At 39.3% G+C, this 13301-nt stretch overlaps 1 protein-coding gene across 1 annotated transcript in view; it reads left to right on the plus strand.

Moving 5' to 3' along the window:
• The first annotated feature begins 11452 nt into the window (after positions 1–11452).
• The window catches only part of PXT1 (peroxisomal testis enriched protein 1), a 28993-nt gene continuing 27144 nt past the window's right edge, over positions 11453–13301 (plus strand). Inside the window, 1 exon segment of the mRNA XM_047103043.1 lies at positions 11453–11475. Coding sequence (XP_046958999.1) covers positions 11453–11475 — 23 coding nt within the window.

Here is a 13301-nt window from a genome sequence, read left to right on the forward strand (position 1 = left end):
TTTCTTCACCTGGGGATGGTGTTTGCCTTAGAATAATTTCTTAAGGTAAATATTTCCTTTATAGTGTCTTCTGTTTCTGTGTTTTATTTTATTTTATTTTATCTTATTTTATTTTATTCTATTTTAATGTATTTATTTTGAGGGGGGAGGGGCATAGAGATCGTGAGAAAATCCCAAGTAGGCTCCACGCTCATCGCAGAGACCAGTGTGGGGCTTGATCTCACGAAACATGAGATCATGACCTGAGCTGAGATCCAGAATTGGACATTTAATGGACTGAGCCACCCAGGCGCCCCTCTATGTTTTATTTTATGATAAAAAGATTAAAAGGAAAAAAAGGTTGGAGAGACAGGCCAGTCCTACCCAAGAGCTGAAATGTATTTTCTCCATACCTAGCTATTTTCCAATGTATCCATTTGGTTTCCTGGAACACTATTAAGGCTAAATTATTTAAAGAAGAAAAATGCTTAAAAAAAAAAACCCAAATCCTTGGGAAGACAGTCTATATTGTAATACAGTTTTGAGTTATTGTCTTTTTTTAGAAGGTAAGGGATAAGTAGGTAGTAGAGTATATTTTGAGTGTTAGAGAAAAGGTAAATGGAATGATGAAAGATAAGGAACAGTTTCCTGAAACTTAATGGTTAGATTCCTATAATGGTCAGGAGAGTAATCTGTAACATTTCCCATGGAGATTTTGATAGGGGCAAGAGCTCCCTCCCTCGCTCTCTCACATGTGAGGACAATTCATCTCAGAATTCTTGAACTTTTTAAAAGGGCATAGAATGCTTAGCTTGAGACTCAAGAATCAAATAAACCTCTGTAAATAGAAGTCCTACGGGGAGCCAGAATAGGAGAGTCAGAAAATGTAGAAATACGTTAGCCTGGGGCTACGGCAGACGCTGGGTGTAAACTGATAATATGTTTATCTCTCATTACTTGTGTTACAGTTTATAGACTCTGACCTTCCAAATCCCATGCACCAGCTCTGATAGCACACATTGTCTCTGTTTATGAACACAGAAGTCTCACTTGAACCCAATACTGAGAATGCTGGGAATTTTTTTTTTTTTAACTTTGTAAGAGTTTGGTTTTTTTTTTTTAATTTTTTTTAACATTTATTTATTTTTGAGACAGAGAGACACAGAGTATGAATGGGGGAGGGGCAGAGAGAGAGGGAGACAGAATCGGAAGCAGGCTCCAGGCTCTGAGCCATCAGCCCAGAGCCTGACGCGGGGCTCGAACTCACGGACCGCGAGATCGTGACTTGAGCTGAAGTCAGACGCTCAACCGACTAAGCCACCCAGACGCCCCAACTTTGTAAGAGTTTTAAATGAACTGCATCTGAAAAAGAAAACAAATAGGCCCTTAAATATATATTCTTCAAACTAGGGTTTGAACCAGTAAACTTTAGGCTTGCAAAAGAGACTCCAGTTACCCACTGACCCACCACAGAAAACCAAGAGATTCTTTTACCTTGCTCAAACCATACCTCCTCCTTCCCTCAAAATTTCAGTAACTGAGATAAGGCAGAATCTGTTTACTGAAGTATGTGTCCTGGCCCCTTACCTTCACTCTTTAGGAAACTTTATCATGAAAAACAGATGAACAGTAAGATAAATGATGGGAAGTAGGGAAATTCAGGAAGGTTTCTTGTGCTTGTTAACCAGGAGCCCAAACAGAGTGTTCTTGTTTATTCGGAGTAGCAATGCCCACTTGGAAGTACATCACCGTGCTTGTGACAGTACAAACTCCATGAAAAAGGAAGTACAAACACATGAAGTGGTATCCGATTCCTAAGGCAGTGTGATGTGGTGAAAAAGACATTGGAAAAAGAGCCAGATGACCTCAGGTTAAGGCTCTTCCAACACTTACTGGCTGAGGAAGTCACACACAAGCTTGTGTTTCCTAATTTGTAACATGATAACATGTTTTCCTTGAGCTTGTTATGAGGAAGAAAACATAATCAAACTATATGCAAGAGTATATAATCGAAAGCACTAGAGAAATTTGAGGTACTCAGTATTTGTTATTTTTTTATTTAAAACAATTTTTTATTGAAGTATAGTTGACTATTAATGTCATATGCACATGTTCCATCCAAACTAATATTATCTTATTTTTAAATGCTTTTTTTAAATGTTTATTTATTTTTGAGAGAGAGAGAGAGAGAGAGAGAGCCAGACAGAGTGTGAGCAGGGGAGGGACAGAGAGAGAGGGAGACACAGAATCCACAGCAGGCTCCAGGCTCTGAGCTGTCAGCACAGAGTCCGATGTGGGGCTCAAGCTCACAGACCCGGGAGATCGTGACCTGAGCCGAAGTCAGACGCTTAACTGGCTAGGCCACCCAGGCGCCCCAAATAAATATCATCTTTAAAAGGAACACCCAATGAGATAAAGTTGTCCTCCTTAATGTCAACCATAAGTTGTTTATATATCAAAATATACTGCTTTCCTCAACATTGTGCAGTTTGAATGAAAATAAAGCCATGTTTGTGATGAGCACTGGGTGTTGTATGTAAGTGATGAATCACTGAATCCCACTCCTGAAACCAATATTGCACTATATGTTACCTAGCTATAAATAAAAATTTTTTAAATTAAAAATAAAAATAACAAAAATAAAATAAAATAAAACTATGTTATAGTGACAAAATAGTTTCAGTATTTTCTCCTTTTATCCATAATCATTGGTAACAATCGAGTTGCTATTTTATTTTACTTTTATTTTTGTAGTTTTTAAAAAGTTTAATTTGAGAGAGAGGGCATGCACATGTGTGCATGCATGAGGACGAGAGACAGAGAGAGAGGAAGAAAGAGAATCCCAAGCAGGCTCCTTGCTGCCAGCATGCAGCCCCATGCAGGGTTCAATCCCATGAACTGTGAGATCATGACCTGAGCCAAAATCAGGAGTTGGTTGCTTAACTGACTAAACCACGCAAGTGCCTCTTTTCTTCTTCTTTTTTTTTTCTAATTTTTTTTTAACCCTTATTTATTTTTGAGACAGAGGGAGACAGAGCATGAACGGTGGAGGGTCAGAGAGAGAGGGAGACACAGAATCCGAAACGGGCTCCAGGCTCTGAGCCATCAGCACAGAGCCCGACGCGGGGCTTGAACTCACGAACCGTGAGATCATGACCCGAGCCGAAGTCAGACGCTTAACCGACTGAGCCACCCAGGTGCCCCTCTTTTGTTCTTTTCTTAAGAGGGCATTTGGTTCTCTACCTGATGTGTCTTTAGTGCAGTTTTTTAATGGTACAGTAAGTGTCCTCATAAATTCTTATTTTTAAAGGGTTGCCAAATACACACATACACATACACACCTGGCTGAAGAAATTATGGGAAACTACTAACTCAGTCCTTCCTTAGCCACTCTTTGTTCTTTTGTTTTGTGTTGTGTTGTTTTGTTTTAATGTTAGCTCTATGCCCAAAGTGGGGCTTGAACTCACAACCCTGAGATCAAGGGTTGCTTGCTGTATGTACAGACTGAGCCAGGCAGGTGCCCCAAGCACTCTGAATTTTTTTTAATTTAATTTTTTATTTTTTTAAATTTACATCCAAATTAGTTATCATATAGTGAAACAATGATTTCAGGAGTAGATTCCTTAATGCCCCTTACCCATTTAGCCCATCCCCCCTCCCACCACCCCTCCAGCAACCCTCAGTTTGTTCTCCATATTTATGAGTCTCTTCTATTTGTCCCCCTCCCTGTTTTTATATTATTTTTGTTTCCCTTCCCTTATGTTCATCTGTTTTTCTCTTGAAGTCTTCATATGAGTGAAGTCATATGATTTTTGTCTTTCTCTGACTAATTTCACTTAACATAATACTCTCCAGTTCCATCCACGTAGTTGCAAATGGCAAGATTTCATTCTTTTTGATTGCCGAGTAATACTCCAGTGTGTGTGTGTGTGTGTGTGTGTGTGTGTGTGTGTGTGTGTATACCACATCTTCTTTATCCATTCATCCATTGATGGACATTTGGGCTCTTTCCATACTTGGGCTATTGTTGATAGTGCTGCTATAAACATTGGGGTGCATGTGTCCCTTCGAAACAGCACACCCGTATCCCTTGGATAAATGCCTAGTAGTGCAATTGCTGGGTCGTAGGGTAGTTCTGTTTTTAGTTTTTTGAGGAATTGTGATCGTTTCAGCAGCACATATACTAAAATAGTTTTTTGAGGAACCTCCATACTTCCAGAGTGGCTGCACCAGCTTGCATTCCCATCAACCACTCTGAATTTTAATAACATGACAGCAACATAAAAACAAGGTTGAAAAGAGCAGTTTCAGAATGTTTCTCTTCTTGCTCTGAGTCTCTGAAGCACTTTAAATAGCAATTTGGGTTATTCCCTCTTGTTCTTTATTGTAAATGCAGGTAGGCCCTAAGATGCTGAAAATTAGATGTTCAGGCTTGGGGATCGAGATCAGATACAAGTATCCCTTGGTTTTTGAAAGGTTGAGTGATACTACTCTGCTTTTACAAAAAACCTGTATTAGTACCTGTTTTCACCAATTGAAAGAACTCCGAAGAGGAATTTTGTTTTTATTTTTAAAAAGGCAAAAAACAGAAATCGCGTTCAGCATTTGTTTTGCAGCAAACTGTTATAGAGGCAGTGTATACACTCAGCACAAGTTTCTTCCCCCGGAACCACACTCAGCATCTCAGCATCAAGCTGCCATAGCTTCGAACTGTGTCTAAGAGCATCTGGCTTTATCTCCATTTATGTCATGTATTTATTAGCAAGATGTATCCTTAAGGTGTCAGAGAGGCTTAAGAGAGGTTATTTTCTTGGGTCTGGGAATGCTCAACATTTTTTCCATATAATTACTGGAGATTTCTTCTTCTTATCTTTATTTCATAAGAACGCTCTACTTTCGGGTAGTGGGGGATACCTGTGCTTAAAAATTGACTTTGAGAGAGGTGCCTGGGTAGCTTAGTTGGTTAAGCGTCAGACTTCAGCTCAGGTCATGATCTTACAGTTTGTGAGTTTGAGCCCCGCCTTGGGCTCTGTACTGACAGCTCAGAGCCTGGAGCCTGTTTTGGATTCTGTGTCTCCCTCTCTGTCTGCCCCTCCTCTGCTTATGCTCTGTCTCTCACTCTCTCTCAATAATAAATAAACATAAGAAAAAAATAAAGAAATTGACTTTGAGGAGGAGTAAAATGAGAAAAGGCTGAACAGGGATTAACGAGATCAGGCATCTGGTATCAACCTGGTCACTTGTAGGTCAATCATCACCTCTCTGTCTGATTTTTTTTTCTTTTTATCCAAAAGTTAGAAGTTTTAGATCAAATGATAGCTGCCATTTATTGACTACCTTCCATATGGTAGTGTTAAGAGATAAACTGATATTAAAAGATATTAAATTGATAAAAGATATTAAAAATTTTAAGAGTTTATAGTCATAAAAAAGAGTGAAATCTTGCCATTTGCAACAACGTGGATGGACCTGGAGAGTATTATGCTAAGTGAAGCAAGTCAGACAGAGAAAGCGAAATACTGTATGATTTCACTCATATGTGGAAACTAAGAAACAGACAAACAAAACAAAACAGAGACATACTCGTAGATACAGAGAACAGACTGAAGGTTTTTGCCACAGGGGAGGAGGGGATGCATGAAATAGGTGAAAGGGATTAAGAGGTACAATCTTCCAGTTACAAAATAAAGAAGACACCGGGATGTAATGTACAAGGTAGGGAATATAGTCAATAATATTACAACAACTTTGTATGGTGACAGATGGTAACTAGAGTTACTGTGGTAACCATTTCATAAATCTATAAATATTGAATCACTGTGTTGTACACTGGAAAAGCAATATTGTATGTCAATTATTCTTCAATAAATATAAATAAAACTAAAAACATTAAGAGCTTATTTGAGCAAAAACTGATTTGAACCAGGCATCATCCAATCCAGTAGATAGAGAGGAGCTCTGAGGAGTTGTAAAAAGGAAAGACTTATAGGCAGAAGTGAGTGGGAACAAAGAAGTTATTGCTAGGCAAAAAAGCAGGTTGGTTATTGCGAAGTTACCTTCCTTTAGGGGATTACAGGGGTCTATTAGACAAATTACCTAATGGGTGCTGATCAGTGATTCCTAATTGACTGGTTTAAGATTCCATTTCTGAGAGAGCCAAACCTGTAATTAAGTTTCCATTTGGTGATGTGGAGCATAGCATAAGCAATTCCATTTTGGGTCTGCTGTCTTGTTTTTTAACAGTAAGCAGATATTAACTCTAATTCTCCTAGCAGCCTGGCAGGACATAGTCCCATAATAAAGATATAGAAATCAAGGCTCAAAGAGATGAAGTTATTTCAGGTTGCATTAGGTGAACTCCATGGAGCCATTTTAGCTTTGAAATTCTAGGATTACTGGGGCACCTGGGTGGCTTAGTTGGTTGGGTGTCCGGCTCTTGATTTCTGCTCTGGTCTTAATCTCAGGATCATGAGTTCAAGCCCCTTGTTGAGCTCCACACTGGGCGTGGAGCTACTTAAAAAAAAAAAAAAAAGAAAGGAAGAAAAGAAATTCTAGGCTTACTGAGAAAATCTATCCCTTTGGTTTCATGTTTCCCTTTTAGAAATTTCATTGTTTGGGATTCAGTCACAAAATGCCTTTCGTTCTAAGGAAAGGGCCTTAGAAATCATTAATGTCAGGGTTTTCGATTGTTAAGAAGGAATCTAAGGTCCAAAGAGGATGAGTGACCAGCTCATGGTTGTGATTTATTTCCTCTTTCTAGTTTACCTGTAATGCTCATTGTAACCTGATTCTACCTGGGTGGAAATATGTATAGGAAGGTGTGTCAGGAAATGGAGTTTTTATTTTTTAATATGAAATTCAGTAATTTTTAAATGTTTATTTTGAGAGGAAGAGAGAGAGAATGGGAGAAGCAGAGAGGGAAAAAGAGAATCCCAAGCAGGCTCTGTGCTATCAGGGGAGAGCCCAACACGGGGCTCTGTCTCATGAATCATGACCTGAGCCAAAATTAAGAGTCAGATGCCCGACTGACTGAACCATCCAGGCATCTCAGAAAGTGGAATTTGGCCTGGGCTCCAAAAGCTCCTTAAAAATGACCTTGGTATGTGTGTAAATATTGTCTGTCCAAATAAGCAGAATTTCCAAGACTCGAAGGTCACTGGAGGATGGTCCTTTTCTCTGGAGAGGTATAAATTGATGTAGTGAAACTTTTGCCTAGAATCACCGACCACTGAAAAGTCAAGAAAGAGTCACACATAATTAAAAAGCAATTTAATTTAATGTGTCATTAAAATAATTAATCTTAATGTGTCATTAAAATAATTCTTAAAAAGTAAGCACAAATATAGAAATATTTTTACATTTTAAAATTATCCAAACACTAGGGGCGCCTGGGAGGCTCAGTTGGTTAAGCCTCCGACTTCAGCTCAGGTCATGATCTCACTGGGATTCTGCTGCCAGCTCAGAGCCTGGAGCCTGCTTTGGATTCTGTGTCTCCCTCTCTCCCTGCCCCTCCCCCACTCACACTGTGTGTGTGTGTGTGTGTGTGTGTGTGTGTGTGTGTGTGTGTGTGTGTGAAAAATAAACATTTAAAAAAAATTATCCAAACACTGAAAACAGGATAAATTTCTGTAAATAATAAACTTTCAATAAACATTATAAGTAATTATTATTATGGCTGAGAGGTAGAATTCTGATGGAGAAGAAAGAAGCGGGGAGACAATACTACATTAAAAGAAAAAAGGAAGAAGAGAAAAAAGGGAGAGAAACATGGGAAGAAAAAGTTAGAGGTGGAGAGAAGGAAAAGAAAGAAGAATGACAAAGAGTTAGCAAAGGAGGAGGAGTCAGAGAGGGAGAGAGAAACTGGAAGTGGAGGAAAGGAGGAATCTGGTCTTAGAAAGGAGAGAAAGACTAAGAACAAAGAAGATTCGCAGTGGAGGCCAGGAGAGAAGAGTTAGGAGTGTTCCTTTTTTCATCAACAAACGTTTATTGCCTACTGTGTGCACTCTGATAAATTCATGTCCTGGGAGAAACCAATTATGTATCACTCTACTGGAAGAGAGTTAATGATTTCATTTCTTTAAGCATCTTTTCTTTTTCTGAGAATGAAAAGTAATCTATGCTCATTTAGAAAATTTGGAAAATAGAGAGTGGAATAAAGAGTCTCTAATTCTCTTCCTCTGGGAAAAAGAGGGAAAAAGAACCCCTGACTCTAGCCTATTGATATGTTACTGTCTTTGTTTTATGTTCTTTCTGGTGCTCGGTTTGAAGGGCAGCAGCTCCCCAGGGCACACTCTTCTCCTGGAGCTGGCAAGTGTGTAAGCAGAGACACTCTAGGCCCCTTCAGGCCCGGGTTGGAACTAGCACACTGTCATTACTGCCCCATCTCATGGAGCCATTGAAGCAACATGGGGCCAATAATCGTATGGGTCTATCTAACTTTATATCATATAAAAAGTATAGCTTCCTAGATATAGCATAAATTTATGTTTGTACTTTTACCTCTTCTGGGACAATGCAAGGACCATAGAACACTTTGAAAGTCACTTTTTTAAAAAATTTTTTTTTTCAACGTTTATTTTATTTTTGGGACAGAGAGAGACAGAGCATGAACGGGGGAGGGGCAGAGAGAGAGGGAGACACAGAATCTGAAACAGGCTCCAGGCTCTGAGCCATCAGCACAGAGCCCAATGCGGGGCTCGAACTCAAGAACCTCGAGATCATGATCTGAGCCGAAGTCGGCTGCTTAACCGACTGAGCCACCCAGGCGCCCCTTTTCCTTGTTATTTTTGAGAGAAGTGATAGGGGAAGATCTCTGCTATCTTGAATTGAAAAGCCTTCACTGTTTTTTAGTTCTTCAAGTGCCTTGAATTCTTGACTGCCTTTGGGCTTTTGCATGTGGTGTACTGGTTCTCTGACACATTCCTTTTCCCTCCCTCCTCTTCCCTCTTGGCCAATTCCAAGTAATCTTGTATTTATTTATTTTTAATGTTTTATTATTTATTTGTGAGAGGAAAGAGAGAGAGAGAGAGACAGAGTGTGAACAGGGGAGGGGCAGAGAGAGAGGGAGACAGAATCCAAAGCAGGCTCTAGGCTCTGAGCTGTGAGCACAGAGCCTAACACAGGGCTCCAATCCACAAGTTGGAAGGTCATGACCCGAGCTGAAGTTGGACACCCAACTGACTGAGCCACCCAGGCGCCCCCCCCCCCCATGTCATCTTTTAGATCCCGGCTTAAACATCATTCTTAGATGAGTCCTGTCTGACCCCCCAGACTAGGTTAGGTTAGGTCCACTCCCTACAGTATATTCTCACAATACCTACCTTGATTCTAATTAAGTATATATGTCTGCCTCCCCTGCTAGATTGTTACCTCCACAAGGGAAGGGACCACTTCTGTCTTGCTGACTGCTATATCCCCTGTGTCTAGTGCAATACTTAGCATTTAGTAGGGGATTAATATATATTTTTTTCATTGTTAATCAACATACATTACTCATTATAAAAATTTGTGGCTAGGGGCACGTGGCTGGCTCAGTCAGTAGAGCATGCAACTCTTGATCTTGAGGTTGTGAGTTCAAGCCCCAAGTTGGGTGTAGAGATTACTTAAAAAAAAAAAAAAAAAAAAAAAAAAAAAAAGATTTGTAGCTGGATTCACAGTTACTACCAACCAAGAAGTAGTTATTTAGAGTTTAACGATCTTAGTTTTTATGATTGTTCAATTATTGTTACAGAAATACTATAATATGGACTCTTGTCCATCTCCAAACTTATTTTACAATGAACACTTTTAAAATTATAATGTACTAGGGGTGCCTGAGTGGCTCAGTTGGCTGAGCATCCGACCTCAGCTCATGGTTCGTGAGTTCGAGCCCCGCATTTGGCCCTCTGTTGTCAGTGAAGAGCCCGCTTAGAATCTTCTGTCTCCCTCTCTCTCTGCCCATTCCTCTCTCTCTCGAAAATAAATAAACATTACAAACAATAAAAAAAGTAAAATTAAAATGTACTGATAGTAATGTGCACTCAGATCAGCATAGTGTATGAGTTTCTGCTGTTACAAATGACTAGAGACTGAGTGACCAAAACACAAATTTATTATTATCTTATAGTGCTGGAGGTCAGAAATCTAAAATGGGTTGGCAAGGCTGCATTCCTTCTGGAGGCTCTAGGGGAGAATCATTTTTCTTGCCTTTTTTAGTTTCCAGAGGCTTCCTCTATTCGTAGGTTCATAGAATCTTTCTCGTATCATTCTGACCTCTGCTTCCATCGTCATACCTCCTTCTCTGACTCTGACCTTTCTGATTCCCTCTTATAAGGACCCATAGGATTAGGTTTTACCCAGATAATCCATGATAATTAGGTATTTCTCAACAGCTTTAATTTAACCACATCAGCAAAATCTATTTTGCTGTGTAAGGTGAAATATCTACAGGTTCTGGGGATTATGATGTGAACATCTTTGGGAGACCATTATTCAGCTTACCATACATAGGCAGCAAAATGTAAATCCTGGGGCAGCTGGGTGGAGCATCTGACTCTTGATTTCAGCTCAGTTCATGATCTCAGGCTGGTCATGATCCCATGATCTCATGGGATAGAGTCCCACTTTGGGCTTAAGATTCTCTCTCTCCCCCTCTGCCCCTCTCCCCTGCTCATGCTCTCTCTCTCTCTCACTCTCTAAAATAAAATAAAAACGAGTAAATCCATACATGAATTACTTGCTGTAAGAAATGATAAAAACTTCACTCATACATATTTTTTAGGATTTTATTTTCATTTTTTATTAAAATTTTAAAATGTTTATTTATGTATTTATTTTTAATTTTTTAAAATGTTTACTTATTTTTTAGAGAGAGAGAGAGAGAGAGAGAGAACACAAGCAAGGGAGGGGCAGAGAGAGAGGGAGACACAGAATCAGAAGCAGGCTCCAGGCTCTGAGCTGTCAGCACAGAGCCCGGCGCGGGGCTCGAACTCACGAACCGCGAGATTGTGACCTGAGCGGAAGTTGGATGCTCAACCGACTAAGCCACCCAGGAGCCCCCATTTATTTTTAATTTTTTAAATGTTTATTTATTTTTGAAGGAGAGAGAGAGACAGCGTGAGCAGGGGAGAAGCAGAGAGAGAGGGAGACACAGAATCCAAGGCAGGCTCCAGGCTCTGAGCTGTCAGCACAGAGCGCGGGGCTCAAACTCATGAACCATGAGATCATGACCTGAGCTGAAGTCAGACACTTAACTGACTGAGCCACCCAGGCACCCCCATTTTTTAATTTAAATTCTAGTCTCATATGTACTTTAAACTTTAAGTCAGAACAACTTCCAAAGTAGATAAAATAATTTATTGAGTGAAAAATATCATAAATGCATATTGAAATAATAAGACAAGCATAAACCAATGATTATTAAATAGACAACATACATCAGATCAGTAGCTGCTTCGCTTCCATGTGCAAATCCATTATCATGCTTTCATGAGTCATGGGATTTGCTGGTGTTTTCAGGTAGCCACACTATTTCCTAAAGGCAATTATCTATCTAATTATAAAAGAGCATAGTGCTTTTCTTATATATATTTAAAAGTATATTTTGGATGAAAAATATAATTACTGTGGATTATTTTTCAATAAGTAACCTCTCAACATCCTGCAGAATTGTTTGGGAAAAATGATAATGAAAACCTATTTGGGGAAAATCAATTCCAACATTTTTTTTTTTAATATTTATTTTTGAGAGAGAGAGAGAGAGAGAGAGAGAGAGAGAGAGACAGAGCGCAAGCAGGGGAGAGGCAGAAAGTAGGGGTCACAGAATCTGAAGTAGGCTCCAGGCTCTGAGCTGTCAGCACAGAGCCTGATGCAGGGCTCGAACCCACAGACAGTGGATTGTGAGATCATGACCTGAGCCGAAGTCAGAATCTTAACTGACTGAGCCACCCAGGCGCCCCTCAATTCCAACATTCTTGATTGTTTACTTTATTTTGATTGTTTATTTTAAAAGGTCACGATTACATATTTTATTCTGAGTTCTCTAGCAATGTCATCCAAATACATAGTACAAAATGACAATCTCGCAATGGACTGATGGGTAAGGCTATCTGGCTCTTTTCAGATAAGAACCTCACTCTGTATCTTGACTGTCAACTTCGACTAATTACTAATTTAATAATTTTATTCAGGGCTGATTTGGCCGTGATGCATTAGCTGGAGAGCATGTCCTTTTTCCAATGTAAAGTTTACTTGAGAAGTCAAATTAGGATCAGAAGTTTGCCTGATGAATATAGTTAAAATGTCAAGCTGTTCAAATAGGTGAAGGGGATGAAGACGTACAAACTTTCAGTTATAAAATAAATAAGTCACAGAGATTTAAAAAATACTGTCCAGCTGCCCAAGATACCAAAAATGCCCAGGCACTTACAACCCTTCAACCCATAGCTCCCTCTTCTGTAACCTGGCCCAAATTACAAAAATCACAATATTCAAGCAGCATTCTGCACTGGAAAATGTAGTACATTTGAAAACTGAGTCAGAATTCTTCTTGATGATTCCCACCCGCTCTTGGTTTGCATAGCTCAGAAAGCTGCCTATTGCTTTACTTTCAGTCATTTCTTTTTAGTTCTTGATTTTTTTGCCTAAAGCTGCAATGCAGCCACTAGCCACATGTAGCTCCTGAGCATCGGAAACGTGGCTTGTCTGAGTTGAGATGTATTGTAAGTGTCAAATATATACTGGATTTTGAAGACGTACATTAACAAGAATGTAAGATATTTCTTTAATAATTTTGTGTATTGATCACCTGTTGGAATGATAACATTGGGATTTATTGGGGGATATATTTGGTTAAAAAATATATCATTAAAATCAATTTCACGTGTTTCTTTTTACTTTAGTGTAGCTGCTAGAAACCTTACAATTACATATGTGGTTCACATCTTTTACTGGATAGCACTGATCTAAGGCTCTTGAAGGCCTCTCCTGTTACTTTCTTTGGTTGTTCTTTATTGTCTGGCTTCTCTTAACCATTCCTTCCCTTTCCCGTAACTGCTTAGATTTGGAAGGTAAAATAAAAAAACTAGAAAGTGAAACTCTGTGGCCAACCTTTAAGTCAAGAGAATTAAGTGTACTGGTAAACAATGAAAATCTCAGTTCAATTCTTCAATATATTGGATTGGTGCTACAATACCGGAAAAAAGGGGGCGGGGGGTGGAGAATAGTCTTCATTAGTGTCTGTAGGGATGGACTACATGTATATGGAGAATTAAAGAGAATACAAAATCACACACAAGGTAGTAGGACAAAATGTATTTCATCTCCAATCCTCCCCATCTCTAGGT

This window comes from Lynx rufus, unplaced genomic scaffold (genome assembly GCF_022079265.1).
Source record: "Lynx rufus isolate CCGP_SWC_20201006 ecotype Redwood Valley unplaced genomic scaffold, mLynRuf1.p SCAF_6, whole genome shotgun sequence".
Classification (NCBI taxonomy): Eukaryota; Metazoa; Chordata; class Mammalia; order Carnivora; family Felidae; genus Lynx; species Lynx rufus.